This window comes from Mesoplodon mirus (assembly GCF_964341445.2).
Source record: "Mesoplodon mirus genome assembly, chromosome: 12".
NCBI lineage: Eukaryota > Metazoa > Chordata > Mammalia > Artiodactyla > Ziphiidae > Mesoplodon > Mesoplodon mirus.
The window spans coordinates 40,340,897-40,355,584 of NC_138988.1; the positions used below are offsets into that span (position 1 = coordinate 40,340,897).

The 14,688-nt window shown below is 36.9% G+C and overlaps 1 protein-coding gene across 1 annotated transcript in view; it reads left to right on the plus strand.

Moving 5' to 3' along the window:
- The window catches only part of SMARCC1 (SWI/SNF related BAF chromatin remodeling complex subunit C1), a 179,511-nt gene that overhangs the window by 29,597 nt on the left and 135,226 nt on the right, over positions 1-14,688 (plus strand). The window contains exons 3-6 of the mRNA XM_082637961.1: positions 155-240; positions 8,087-8,168; positions 9,308-9,400; positions 12,265-12,334. Of these exons, the coding sequence (XP_082494087.1) occupies positions 155-240; positions 8,087-8,168; positions 9,308-9,400; positions 12,265-12,334 (331 nt within the window). The remainder of the gene's footprint in view (positions 1-154; positions 241-8,086; positions 8,169-9,307; positions 9,401-12,264; positions 12,335-14,688) is intronic.

The following is a 14,688-nucleotide window of genomic DNA, read 5'->3' on the forward strand; positions in this document are numbered from 1 at the left end:
TTTCTTTGTACCTCAGTTTGTTCCAGAAGTATTTAAGGAGGTTATTAAATTAGAAGTTGTTTATAACTTTGAGTTTATTAAGCTTAGAATTCAGACATGAGTAATGTTGTCAGAACTTTGATTTTTCTCATGTGTAACTTGTATCATTTTTTAGGCAAAATGTTTCATGGATTTCAAAGCTGGAGGCACCTTGTGTCACATTCTTGGGGCTGCTTACAAATATAAAAATGAACAGGGATGGTAAGTTTTTGTATTTATTTGCATGTTTTGCTGTGATTGAAGTTTTTGTATTGAAGTTTTTCAATGTTAAACCTGTTCCTCCTTTGTGTGGTGTTAGAGAATTCTATAAGCACGTTATGATTAATATCCAAAGTATGTTGTCTTTTATCTAGAGCCCTAATTTACTTTTTGTCTACATCCAAGAAAAATATCAAACAAATGTTGCAGTTATTATGCAAGTTATTTTTCATATATGGTTGTATGTAGATAATAGATGAATGTGCATTATTAGCAAATTGGAAGGTAGGCTCACTGTGAAATACATAAATGTGTATTATAATATGCTGAAAGACACATTATATATTGTTTTATTGATTAAACGAGCATGAGAGTTTGTTGTTATCAGAGGGTAGCCTTCTGTTTTTCAGTTCTGTTTTCAGCTCTGCTGTTGCAGCTCTTGCCAGAGTATTCCCTGATCTAGGATTGACAGCATGTCTGGGTACTCTCATATATGGTTTGTACCCTCGCTCTGGTTTCCCAGTTGGAACTTTTTACTGGTTTTCTTGTTCAGCTTGTATCTCTTCCAAGTCCGACCTGGACTCTTGAGGACAGAGTGTCAAAGTGAAATGTCTTTTCCTAAGTCATTGTGTAACTCGCTTTGTGTGCCAGTACAGTGAAATATTTTTATCTGAAAAGATTTAAGATGGTTTAGAAGGATATGTAAAATAAATCGTCTTTAAATTAAAAATGGGGCCAAAAAAGAAGTCAAGGATAGAGTTAGAGACTTTAAGAGGAATGAGGAGTAAAGTTTTCTTCTCAGATCGTACCAGAATTATCCTCTTTCCAGTATAATAATACACCAGTTGTAGTACACACCTTCCCCATCTCCTGTGACTTATACACTTGCAGTGAGTGGATCACTTATGTTCCAACAGTGCATGTTTCAGTAATTGCCCACCCATTTCGACATCTGAACAGTGGGCTATCATCTTGATACTGCTTCTGACTTGCCCCACGCCCAACATACTGTTCTGAACCTTTGTTTTCCAGTCGAACCTCACAGTGTAGCTCCAAAGTTTGTTGGTTTCCTCATTATGGCCATTCTCTTTTCCTGTTGTTTCTTTTTGTTTCTGCTTTCTTACTTACTTCCTGCTTCCTCTTAGGTTCCAGTGATGTCAGGATGGAGTGTCATGTATATGAGGTTGAGTGGGAACACCTGGTAATTATTGGTATATTTGTGAATAGACAGTACAGATTAAGAGTCCAGAATTAGAGGGACTCCCCTGGTGGCACAGCGGTTAAGAATCCGCCTGCCAGTGCAGGGGACACAGGTTCAAGCCCTGGTCTGGGAAGGCCCCACATGCCGTGGAGCAACCAAACCCATGCGCTGCAACTACTGAGCCTGCACTCTAGAGCCCGCGAGCCACAAGTACTGAGCCCACATGCCACAGCTACTGAAGCCTTCATGCCTAGAGCCCGTGCTCTGCAACAAGAGAAGCCACTGCAGTGAGAAGTCCGTGTACTGCAACGAAGAGTATCCCCCTCTCGCCGTGATGAGAGAAAGCGCCGGTGCAGGAACAAAGACCCAATGCAGCCAAAAATAAATAAATAAAATAAATACATTTATTTTAAAAAAGATTCCAGAATTAGTGTGTTTGACTTTGATCTTTCTGGATGTCTCTAAATAGTGTTTTTAAAAAAAAAGGAATGTCTTATTTGTAGTGTTTTTTTTCTTTTCTTTTTTAATAAATTTATTTATTTTATTTATTTATTTTTGGCTGTGTCGGGTCTTTGTTGTTGCCCGCACGCTTTGCTCTAGTTGAGGTGAGTGGGGGCTACTCTTTGTTGCGTGTGTGTGGGCTTCTCATTTGGGTGGCTTCTCTTGTTGCAGAGCATGGGCTCTAGGCGCGCAGGCTTCAGTAGTTGTGGCTCACGGGCTCTAGAGTGCAGGCTCAGTAGTTGTGGCGCAGAGGCTTAGTTGCTCCGTGGCATGTGGGATCTTCCCAAATCAGGGCTCAAGCCCGTGTCCATTGCATTGGCAGGTGGATTCTTAGCCGCTGCGCCACCAGGGAAGCCCTTATTTGTAGTTTTTCAAGTGTAGTTATATATAACCGAGGGACACCAAGAAGGATGGTTTTGACATACTGTGGAAATCCAAAAACATTTCCTGAAGGAGAGATTAAATGCAACCACGTTCAACCCAGTAACAGAAAAGTAAATGTCAGTGCCCTCTTGTAGAGTGATTAGGACCTTGTTTATTTTCTTACAGTTCTAAACAGGTTGCTATATGTTGTAATCATAGTCAGTGCCATTCAAAGAGATTATTGAATGAAAATATTTTGTATTTTATTAGTTTTGCTTGGCAGTGGTAAACTAGGTTCAATGAACATAAATTTTAGGATTAGTCTTTTTTTAAAAAAATTATTTGGCTGCACTGGGTCTTAGTTGTGGCGCGCAGGATCTTTGTTGCGGTATGTGGGATCTTTAGTTGTGGCATGCGGACTTCTTAGTTGCAGCATGTGGACTTTATAGTTGCGGCATGCATGTGGGATCTAGTTACCTGACCAGGGATCGAACCCAGGCCCCCTGTGTTGGGAGCATGTAGTCTTACCCACTGGACCACCAGGGAAGTCCCTAGGATTTGTCTTAATATGAGAAGTAACCTTTTATTTTTCCGTATAACACTATTTGCTACTGACACTTATTTCTTACAGACAAGGTCAGACCTTTTTGTTTAAGTTAGAATGACACTTTTCTTTCTACCTTAAGACTTGATTGTTCAACTTTTATTTCCTTCTTCAAAGTCTCCTTCAGATTAAAATATTTTGTTTCAGTTTTTTTTTTCGTGGTATGCGGGCCTCTCACTGTTGTGGCCTCTCCTGTTGCGGAGCACAGGCTCCGGACGTGCAGACTCAAGTGGCCATGGCTCACGGGCCTAGCTGCTCCGTGGCATGTGGGATCTTCCTGGACCAGGGCACGAACCCGTGTCCCCTGCATCAGCAGGCGAACTCTCAACCACTGCGCCACCAGGGAAGCCCTTTGTTTCAGTTTTTACCACAGAAAGTCTCTGGCAGTGGCTTTCAACTTCTAGGCATCAACTTGGAGTCCTTGTTAAAAATATAAATTACTGGGCTTTATGAACATAGAGTGTCATCTACTAAGCTTGGCATGAAAACAGAATCTGCATTTTCAAGAAGCACTCTAGATGATCCTAAGACCACACGTTGAGAAATGCTGGTTAGTCAGGTTGTCATTTAAATGAAAACGTGGTTTAGATCTTTTAACTTGTGAAGAATTATCCATTTTGATAGCATAGTTTAAAACACTGTTTTCTGTTAGTCATCTAGCTTTTTAATTTAAAAAAATATATATATATTTACACACACACACACACATATATATATAGAGAGAGAGCGCTCCGCGCAAGGGTTCAAACCAATTTCCTTATCCTCAAAGCCACATACCTAGTGGGATATAATTTTTTAGTCCACTTTTGTACAGTAGACCTCCCTCTTCTTCCCATATGGGACTACCTATTTCCAGTCTCTTATATCTAGGCTGTGTACCATTCTTTTGGGAGGCAGCATACTAGACCTCTTACTGGTGATGGTCTTCAGACTTTTATAGCTTAGCCTCATTAAACAAAGCCCCTTACACTCGAGGCCAACTTTGGTCACCTCCCATGCAACTGTTTGCTGTACTGTTGCTATTTGCCTTGCCCCCAGCTCAGTGCATTTTTGTTTTGCCTTTTAGAAGTTTGCTTCTGAGGCCCTTTACACCGCTTTCCCAGGAGTTAAAACTCATTCGCTAGGATTCATTATTGATTAGTTTTATTTAGACTTTTTTATGCATGTCTGAGGATGAGGAGAGAACATCTCTAACTATATTAACAAGAGGTAGCGAATTTAGAGCAATACAGCTAATAAGGCCTTTTTGACAGACAGTAGGTATTGTCTTAGATTGAAAGGCTGCTGCAAGACATTGCCCAGCAGATTACCAGAGGAAACTAAAGCAGAAGACTTATTAATTAATTAATAAACCCTCAATGGAGAGCTTATATTTACAGCCTAAATGGCCCAAAGTTTTAAGTCAGAAAGAAAGAAAATGTGTTCATATGTAGTCTCTCTCTGTAGGTCTTAGGGTAATAATATCTCTTTCAATTTTTTTTCCCCCTTGTCTAGAGCCCTCCTATGAGGCCTGCCCAGTGCTAGCTTCACTCTGAAATTGTCAGATGGAATCATAATTGTATTGTTTCTTGTTATTTCAACTGAAGTTGAAATAACAAGAAACATAATACAATTGCCAAATCATCTTCAAACAGAATTGTACTAATTTATTGTCCTACCAAAATGTATTGAGAGTGTACTTTTTCCCTGGCCAATAGTTGTATTTATTTGTATTACCTCACCTTTTGATCTTGGCAGTCTGTGATAGAGTCAAAAAAAAGGTTTTACAGTTTTAGTTTAATTTGCATTTCCCTTTTGGGCAGGTTTGAGCATCTTTCTATATTATAAAAAGTAAAGTTTATTTGAATACCCTTGGTAATTTCAGAATAAGTCAAATAAAATCTTTCAACTAAAGGTTATACTGTATTTACCTGATTTCTTTATTTCAAGTTTTCTTAATATTCATATATGTACTTTTGCTTACCTAGCATACTGCAGATTGAGGAAAACTTTAATGTGTCATGTTAATCAAATCATTGTTTGGGAAACCATTTTAGTTTATTATTATGGAAAATATAAACTATACATAAAAGAAGAGAGAATAATATAATGAGCTGCCATGTCTAATCATGCATCTTCAGCTTTATAGAATTTCATCTGTAAATACTTCTCTGTGTATTTATAGCATAATAACAGTACCATTATCATAACCAAGAAAATTATCAATAAGTTTTCAATGCTATTAAATATCTACTTAGTGTTCAAGTTTCCCTGATTATCTCATGAACATTTTTTATATTTTGTTTGAATCAGTATCCAAACAAGATTCATACGTTGCAGTTGGTTCATATGACTCTTAAATCTGTTTAAAAATTTCTGATTTTCCTTCTCTTTCTTCTTTTCCTCGAAAATAATTATTATTATTTTTTACAAAAACAGCTTGTCTTGTAGAATTGTATTATGTCCTAGATTTTGCTGATACATCCCTAAGAAGATCATTTACCACAGTCTTCTTAATTTCTAGTAAAGTGATAATTAGATCTGGAGGTGTGGTCTGATTCAGTTTCATTTTTTTTTAGCAACAATACTTTATAGACAGTGTTGTGTTTCTCCATCTGGAGGCATATAATGTCTGGTTGTTTCTCTCTTTGTAATGAACAGTTGATGTTCAATGCCTAGAGTCATCTTACCTTTAAAGTTGTAAAACTTACCAGGTGACAGTATTCTAATTTTGAAAAAGATTAGAATGTAGATATTCTAATGTGAAGGTATAGATCCTTACTGTTATTCAGATTATTCCTTGTTAGAGACTGTTTTTCTGTCATTCCTTCTTTATTTATTAGCTGGAATACTTTTCTAAAGAGGAACTTTACTCTTCAGCAATTGGAAAGGCAGAATGAATTCTTGATTCTTTCTGTGTTAACAGATTCATTTAGTTTTTAATCTCCATTTGCAGACAAATCCACGCAGCCCTATTTTAATTTGTTTAATGGTTGCTTTCAAACTATTTCTCAGATTTCTAATAGAGATAATTATCTTCAGCTCCAGTATCTGAATCATTTGTTAAGGAAGCAGTTTCTCTGTGCATAGTAAGTAAACTCTTTTTTTTTTTTTTTAATTTTATTTATTTTACTTTTGGCTGTGTTGGGTCTTCGTTTCTGTGCGAGGGCTTTCTCTAGTTGTGGCAAGCGGGGGCCACTCTTCATCGCGGTGCGCGGGCCTCTCACTATTGTAGCCTCTCTTGTTGCGGAGCACAGGCTCCAGACGCGCAGGCTCAGTAGTTGTGGCTCACGGGCCTAGTTGCTCCGCGGCATGTGGGATCTTCCCGGACTGGGGCACGAACCCGTGTCCCCTGCATCGCCAAGCAGATTCTCAACCACTGCGCCACCAGGGAAGCCCTAGTAAGTAAACTCTTTAAGTAAGCAGTTCTGTAAGTGATGCATTCCTGGATCTAGTCCTGTATTATCAGAAGCCCATGAAAGAGCAACCCCTTCTTTAGAAAGGGGAGACACTCAAATGTCTCTACTTTTATTGTGCTGAAAGAACCAATGGAAGGCTGTCAGCTGTAATAGCGTTGTCCTGGTTAGTTGGTTGCTAATCTGCTGTCTTGCCAGTTAATGCAAATTGCTTGGAATTTCTGACCTACCCCTTCCTCAAAAGAGGTTAGGGAAGGAGGATACTCAAAAACTTAAAAAAATAAAGGGGGGTGGTGGTGGTGAGATTTAAGGAAAAGTTCTGTGTACCAAGGATAAATCAAGATACAGTTATCTGGGATGGAGGTCCCTCTTATCTATAAATGTTATTTTAAAATCTAACTAGTCCTATTCTGAATTACCTATATCTGTGCTTTAGTGGACACTTTGCTTAGTTTCTTAATTGGCATTACTTTAGGAAATGTTTCAGTCTTAGCACAGTAATGAAAAAGTCATAATAAATAAATATTAGACCTTGGTCAGAATAAAGCCACACATTCCATTATCCACAGGGCTGTATAGGTCAGAAAACCTGGTCCTTGTGCTCAAGGCATCTAATGCAATGTCTTACCAGCAAAATGACTGGGGCTGTAACAGCAGGTGCACATGATGTATTAGTAACATGAAGGAAGACAGCAATAGCTTCATAGAGGAAGAGACTTGAGGACTGATTCTGGAAGTGATAGTATCAAGCCCATTGAGTGGGTGGTGACATTCTAGAAAGGCTGCAGAGTTAGAAATGTTGGAGGTGTGGGGAGCATCTGCAGGATAAAACAGGATGACCTGAGGATTAAGAGCATGAGCTCTGGACTCACTGCTTAATCCTAGTTAGTGCATGGTAGTAATGATTTTTAAAAAAAGTTATGACCATGATTAACATTTATTGATCACTTACTAACAGATTAAGCATAAGCACTCTGGTAAGCTCTTAACATATATACTTCATTTAACCTTCACAAAAACCCTTAGGGCCCATTGTACTCATGAAGAAATTGATCCTTGGATCAGTAAATCACTCAAGACTACATAAGGATGGGATCAGGATTAGAACCCATAGCAGTTTGACTTCACAGACAACACTCTCAATCACTAAGCTATACTCCTCTCCCTGGAATTAAAATGGAACAAAAGTAAAGTAAATGTTGAATAAAAAATCATGAGGAAAGAAGCATTCAGATTTGTAAAGATTTAACCCTATGGAAATGACTAAGAATAGGCAAAGACAACACCCCCATGTTATGCTTGAGTACTTAGATAAAGAGACATTGAGGAAGGATTTCAAATAAAGGTAAATAGACGAATTTTACCACATTTGGGACAATAGTAGGCTCTAAGAGAATTACAGGCATTGTTGAATTTGAACAGATGACTTTTAAGCATATGTAGATAGACTTTCCATATACTTGAAGAATGGTATAGTAGTTCAGTGTCTTTGGATCTGTGGACTACTGTGTGATGTAAAATATCTTAGGTTTAAGGAAAACAGGGGATGCTTCTTGGAATTGGTAGATCATTTTGACTGGAGTAGATCTTAATGTCATAAAATTTAACGTTTTATGAAGGTGTTGACACTGATTTCTTATACTGCTGAGAGAATATCATACATTTTGTAGAGTGCTATTTTAATTTCCAAATCTTTCCAACTCATTTGCATTGGATATTAAAACTAAGTTTTCACTTTTGTTTAAGGTGGGAGACAAATTAACTGATGATTTTCTTCTCTTACAGGCGGAGGTTTGATCTACAGAATCCATCCCGAATGGATCGTAATGTTGAAATGTTTATGAACATTGAAAAAACATTGGTGCAGGTAACTCAAAGTTAGATTATTAAATTTTTTTTCCTTTAGTGTACTTTCAGTTCTAAGATTGGCTTTATTAGATTGCCAAAAGATCAAAGGAAGGAAAGTTTTCTGAAATCTATTGTTATATTATTTTTGTGGGTTTTGGGGGATTAGAGCTACAAAGAATGACTAAAACTTGTCATTTATAGAATATTTTTTCTTAAACTTTTGGTAAAATAATCTATGATATTTTTCTTTATTAATTTCACCTAATCCATTATTTGAATCTTTCATATTTAATATAAGTATTCTCTCATCCTGCTAGTCCCTTGTGTATACAGTCATTTTCTTTGTTTTGTTTTGGATTTGTTTCATGGTTGTACCATAAATATAAATCTTATTTCCCCAACTAGATTATAACCTGGAGAAGAGAACACTTAATTTTCTTCTTTTCTTTCTTAGTGTTTTTATTGATAGGTAATTTTTAGTGATCACTGAATAACCTTCCTAGGGAGAGGCAGCTGGCAATTCTGCTAGGTATTATCATTAACTTAATGCCTGAAACTTGTCTCACAGACTATTAACTTGGAGAAATAACTGAGTGGTTTTTGTTTTTTGGTTGATTTTTGATGATAGTTTGGGGAGTTAATATGCATGTTTTAATCATTGCTATTTATAAGATTAGAAATGGGGGAAAAGAGCTATAATCCACAGTTTTGATATTTTAAGTAACTTAGATGATGAGCCAAAATGGGCATCCCTCCCCATGTATTCTCCCCCAACCTCCACTTCCCAGGTTAGGTGAAAATGCTACATTAGACTTAGACTGTTAAGGTAAGTTCAGGTAAATTGACTACGGGGATTAATTTATCAGTATGGGACCTTAATGAAAAAGATAATGAATTTCTCCAGGTCACGAGTCTCAGCAGTGTTTTGTGCAGGTGTACCTAGCTGCAGAGAAGGGATCTGGGAATGGCATTAAGTGGCCTGCTGAACACCTAGGTTTTATATTGAAATAAGACTTTTACATTCTCTACCAAAGTACGTCTTCCTATTTTAAGCAGTATGGCTTTGAGTGCCAACTTTTGCCATTAGGGTAAATGCATAAATAATGTGACATTATTTCAAAACCAAAAGAATTTCAAAATCTGTTCTTTTATCCTCAGAGCAATTGTCTGACCAGACCCAACATCTACCTCATTCCAGACATTGATCTGAAGTTGGCTAACAAATTGAAAGATATAATCAAACGACATCAGGTAATATACATGATCACTTCAGAAGCCTTGTGTAGTATAAATTTCTTGTGAATCTCAGCTATAATACCTTTTGATATCTGTATATATATACATTAAGTGAAAGTTTTCTCTCTTTTGGTTCTTACAGTACCAAGTTTTCTTTTCTCTCCACTCACCTCCAGTTCTTAGTCTAGAATAGCATTTCCCCCCTAGCATTATTGAGATATAATTGACACATAACATTGTGTAAATTTAAGGTGTAGAGTGTGATGATTTGATACATGTGTGTATCCTAGAGTAGCATTTAATAAAGTCGTTGGTATGGATTCATCATAGTCTTACTATGAAATATGTTTATGTAGAGTTAAAGAGACCAGCATACTGTGCATCACCATAATTATAAAGTCAAACAGAGTGAGAGCTGGTGACACAGTTCTTGGTAGGAGGAGATCAAATATTACCTCAAGTAAACCTGCCTCCCCCCGTTATATGTATTGTATTTATATTTGTAGCTTTGAAAAACTGACTGGAAAATTCTGTTTTCCCCATAAGCTTACCTTGTCTTGGTTTACATGTACCAGTGCTATATTCTGTCATCTTCACCTCCTTTCTCTAACTTCATTTTAGGCGAAGACCTTGCATATTTATGCATGTGTAGGTCTGTGACTACATATGTGGCTAAACTGTAAGCAAACTTTTGTCATGGTAAAGTAGCTGAGGATACTCAGAAGATAGTTTTTTGAAATATCATTTGAATGACAGTTTTACCAATTCTTAGAATTAGTTGAGAAGCCTCATGAAATATCTTTTTTCTGCTGCAAGAGAAATTGCTGGTTGAATTATGTTTTAGCATTTAGTAAAATATCTTCCAAGTTCTCAAAGCAAATATTTCTAATATTGGGTTGGCCAATAAGTTCGTTCGGGTTTTTGGTAAGATGGTATGGAAAAACCCGAACTAACTTTTTGGCCAACCCAGTACTTTTTAAAATTGGAGGTTTAGTACAGTCTTTTTTCTATGTATAACATCTGTACCAAAGAGAAGGGTAATAGGATTGTGCCTTCAGTTCAAGCAGTCTGAAGTCCACTTACTTTTTTTTTTTTTTTTTTACTAGCATATGACTTTGAACAAATCACTTAACCTTTTCTCTTTTAGACTATCTCTTTATTGGAGTGACTGTCACGTATAGCTTAATTACAGGTGGAATGTTAGAGGGCATAAGTGGAACAAGTTAACAGGCTGGTTGTTGATTTCAAGCTGAAATTATATACTGTTATTGCTACCAAATCATCCTGAGAAAAGTTTATGTATTTTCCTACAATTTATACTGAACGTTTATCGCTGTCATACTTCTTATTTTCTAGGGATAACCTCCAGTGAGATATAAAGATCTTCCCGGTTTCATAGAATGTTAGGGAAGAGATCCTAAAAGCTAATAATAATACCATTATTGAATACTGATGATCAGGCGTTTGCTCAAGCATTTAAAATGCATTAATAACTGCATTGATTGAGCACTTACAGTCTGCCTGTCACTGTTGTTAGCTCATTATGTCTGTTAACTTAGTCCTAACAAAATTCTTGTGAAATAGGTTTTATTGTTACCACTCTATTTCACAGAAGACACTGAAGCACAAAAAAATTAGATACTTGCCCATGTCATGTTAAGTAGTATATGGTGGAGCTAAGGTGCAAACCCAGGCCTGTCTGATGGACTCCAGAGGCCAAAGTCCTCAACAGTGTGCTCTTCTGACTGTTGCCTCGCACATTAGATGTTGACATCCCCTTTTCAGCCACTCCTCTGGCTGTTAAAAGTGTGCTCAAACACTTCTAGTGATTAAGAATTCCTTGCCTTATTTGGTAGCTACTTCATCTTTATTTATTTATTTATTTTCTTAATCTTTAGATAGCCCTAAATATAAGAACTCAGAGTTTTCTTGCAGCTGAAAATAGCATTATTATGTTTTTCTAATTGTAGTATTTAGTAAATATTCATTGTCAAAGACAAAAATTAGGTAATATGTTAATGTGCTACTTACACCTGATGTTAAAACTTCTCATCATTCTTATGGTCTCTAGAATGAGCACTTTTGTGTCTGAATGACTTCCAAGTCATGTTCTAGACTGTATGTAGTATTATAGCTGTGGCCTAGCTAGAACTTGACTTTAGCATTCTAACATTGGCTTAAAACAACAGACACATACATGCTAGAGTGAAGTCAAATGTCCATCCTGTATGTATGTAGCCCTAGGTTATGTCTCATGGCCATAAACTTGCATTGATTTACTTCAAGTAATATTGATAATTTGTGATGACTTTGGAGTAACTTTCAGAATTAGTTGGAGGTATTCAAATTACTGATAAGGTTAGCCAGAGAGAGAGAGAGAGAGATACAAAGAGAATTAGCTGGGGACTTCCCTGGCGGTCCAGTGGTTGAGACTTTGCCTTCTGTGCAGGGGGTATGGGATCGATGCCTGGTTCTGGGAGCTAAGATCCCACATGCCTCGCGGCCAAAAATCCAAAACATAAAAAACAGAAGCAATATTGTAAAAAATTCAATAAAGATTAAAAAAAATGGTCCACATCAAAAGAAGTCTTTAAAAAAAACAACAAAGAAAATTAGCAAAGAGGTATTTGTATTATTTTCCTATTCAGTGATGTAAACTGTGTCTGGATAATTTATTTTTGTTTTTTCTTGTTAATCACCATCCCTTTCCTTGACTAAAAATAATGAAAATATTATAGTTTTAAAATACTGCTCTCAAAAAAATATAAAAAGTAGAATAATGCCTTTATAATTCATAGGCAGTTTGCATCTGGTGAGACGTCTCATAGTTTGTTTGCCATATGTTTTATTTTTACATTACTTCTTCATTTGCTTTCCAGGGGACATTTACTGATGAGAAGTCAAAAGCTTCCCACCACATTTATCCATACCCTTCCTCACAAGAGGATGGTAAGTTAGTTTTTGGTTATGAACTGATAAACTGATACTTCACTAGATTTTAAATTATATTAGCAGAGGTTTAAATAATATAACCAGCTTTAAAAAAATAAGAGACTTTCAAATATTAAATAAATATCATAGATGATTTAAATTTATAGTTTTTTTTTTGCTGCATTAGGCTTAGCAAACTAATTCTGTGATGTCCAGTTTTCTGATCATTAGACTTATTTCTTTGTTGGTCATCATTATCTGGGTGTTAAGTCTAGGCAAGCCTTATACATTATATGTTAACTATGTTTATGTTCGCTATATCTCTTGTGTTCTGAAAATTAAGAGAAATTGCAAGACAGAAGAACATCTCTTGGGAAGATTGGCTTACTGACTGTCTAAACAGGGCACCTCAGCAATATTTTTTAAATTAATTAATTAATATTATTTATTTTTTATTGGTCTCAGGCAACCAGCTCTTGGTTTCATTGAATTTCTCTAATGCTTTGCTCTTTTCTATTTGATTGCCACTCTGATCTTTTATTTCCTTTCTGCTGCCTACTTTGGATTGAATTGTTGTTCTTTTTTTTTAATTAATTAATTTATTTTTGGCTGTGTTGGGTCTTCGTTGCTGTGCGTGGGCTTTCTCTAGTTGCGGGGAAGGGGAGCTACTCTTCGTTGAGGTGTGTGGGCTTCTCATTGCGGTGGCTACTCTTGTTGTGGAGCACAGGCTCTACGTGCGTGGGCTTCAGTAGTTGTGGCTTGTGGACTCCAGAGCACAGGCTTAGCAGTTGTGGTACATGGGCTTAGTTGCTCTGTGGCATGTGGGATCTTCCCAGACCAGGGCTCGAGCCCATGTCTGATGCATTGGCAGGCGGATTTTTTTTTTTTTCCCCCCCCGGTACGCGGGCCTCTCGCTGTTGTGGCCTCTCCCATTGTGGGGCACAGGTTCAGCGGCCATGGCTCACGGGCCCAGCCACTCCGTGGCATGTGGGATCTTCCCGGACTGGGGCACGAACCCACATCCCCTGCATCGGCAGGCAGACTCTCAACCACTGCACCACCAGGGAAGCCCGGCAGGCAGATTCTTAACCACTGCGCCACTAGGAAAGCCTTCAGCAATATTTTAGTTTGGTGAATTTATATTGGTTCAGATTCTGATCTTCAGCTGTGCTATCATAAAAGTTGATTTTGTCATTGGCCAGAGTTCATTAGATCTATGGAAACTGATTTGTGCTAACCATTCTTTCAAGGGTTGGAAAGTTGGGAAACAAACTGAATTAACTAACAAGGTTAATTAATTTAGATTGAGAAATAGATCTCTTATAGGGATCAAGTCTTCTTGTAAGCACAACATATCCATGTAGGACACCTATATAAGAAGACAAATTATATCAGATTTGAATGGCTAATGTTTTTTCCTGACCAGTGCAGTTTTGCTAGAAGTCAGTAACAAAAAGATTACGAGATAATCCCTGATGCTTGAAAATTAAGAAATACATTGCCATATAATCCTTGGGTCAAAGAAGAAATTACAATGGAAATAGAATATCTTTGGAGCTGAATAATTATGAAGTGAATAATAAAGTGTGAGAACATTAAATTTTGTAGGATGCAGCTGAAGCTGTGCCCAGAGGGAAATTTATATCTTTAAATGCATATATTAGGAAAAAAGAAAGACTGAAAAATCAATGGTCCATAAGAAATTTATCTCAATAAATTAGAAAACAGCAGCAAGTTAAACCTAAAGGAAGAAGGAAATAAATAGTAAAGGTAAGTGCAAAACTTTATGAAGTAGAAAATATACAATAGCAAGGTGACCAGCAATCTCAGAAATGGTTCTTAGAAAAAACTAATAAGGCTGTTAAAGTCGTGCTGCAAATAAACGAGAAAAAGAGAAAGAATAATGTCAAGAATGGAAGGGGGGCATCACTACAGATCCAACAGATATTACAAACAGTTGTAAGAGGTTAGGTTGGTTGGTTGGTTGATTGCTTGCTTGTTTGTGTGTTTGGTGTCAAATCTAAGGAACTATTGCGTAATCCAGTGTCATGAAGTTTTATAACTGTCTTCTAAGAGTTTTATAGTATTATCTCTTTTCATCATCAGTTTTGGTGCTGAAAGCTTGATTTTATTTGTAACAGTCATAATTTTAGCTCTGTGATTATGATGCTTTTATAAAATGTGAAACTTCACTCTGCCTTCAGTGTTTAATTGGTGGTTTCTCAGATTTTATCCTGTTAGGTAATAGCAATTGGTATCCACTAGATGGAGGTGGTGAATAGCTGTTTATGATAGCCTTCTGTTTCTGGCTGACTCTTTTTCACTAATAAGGCTGGTATAAAACATGTAGGTTGTGAACTTTTTGAAAAAAA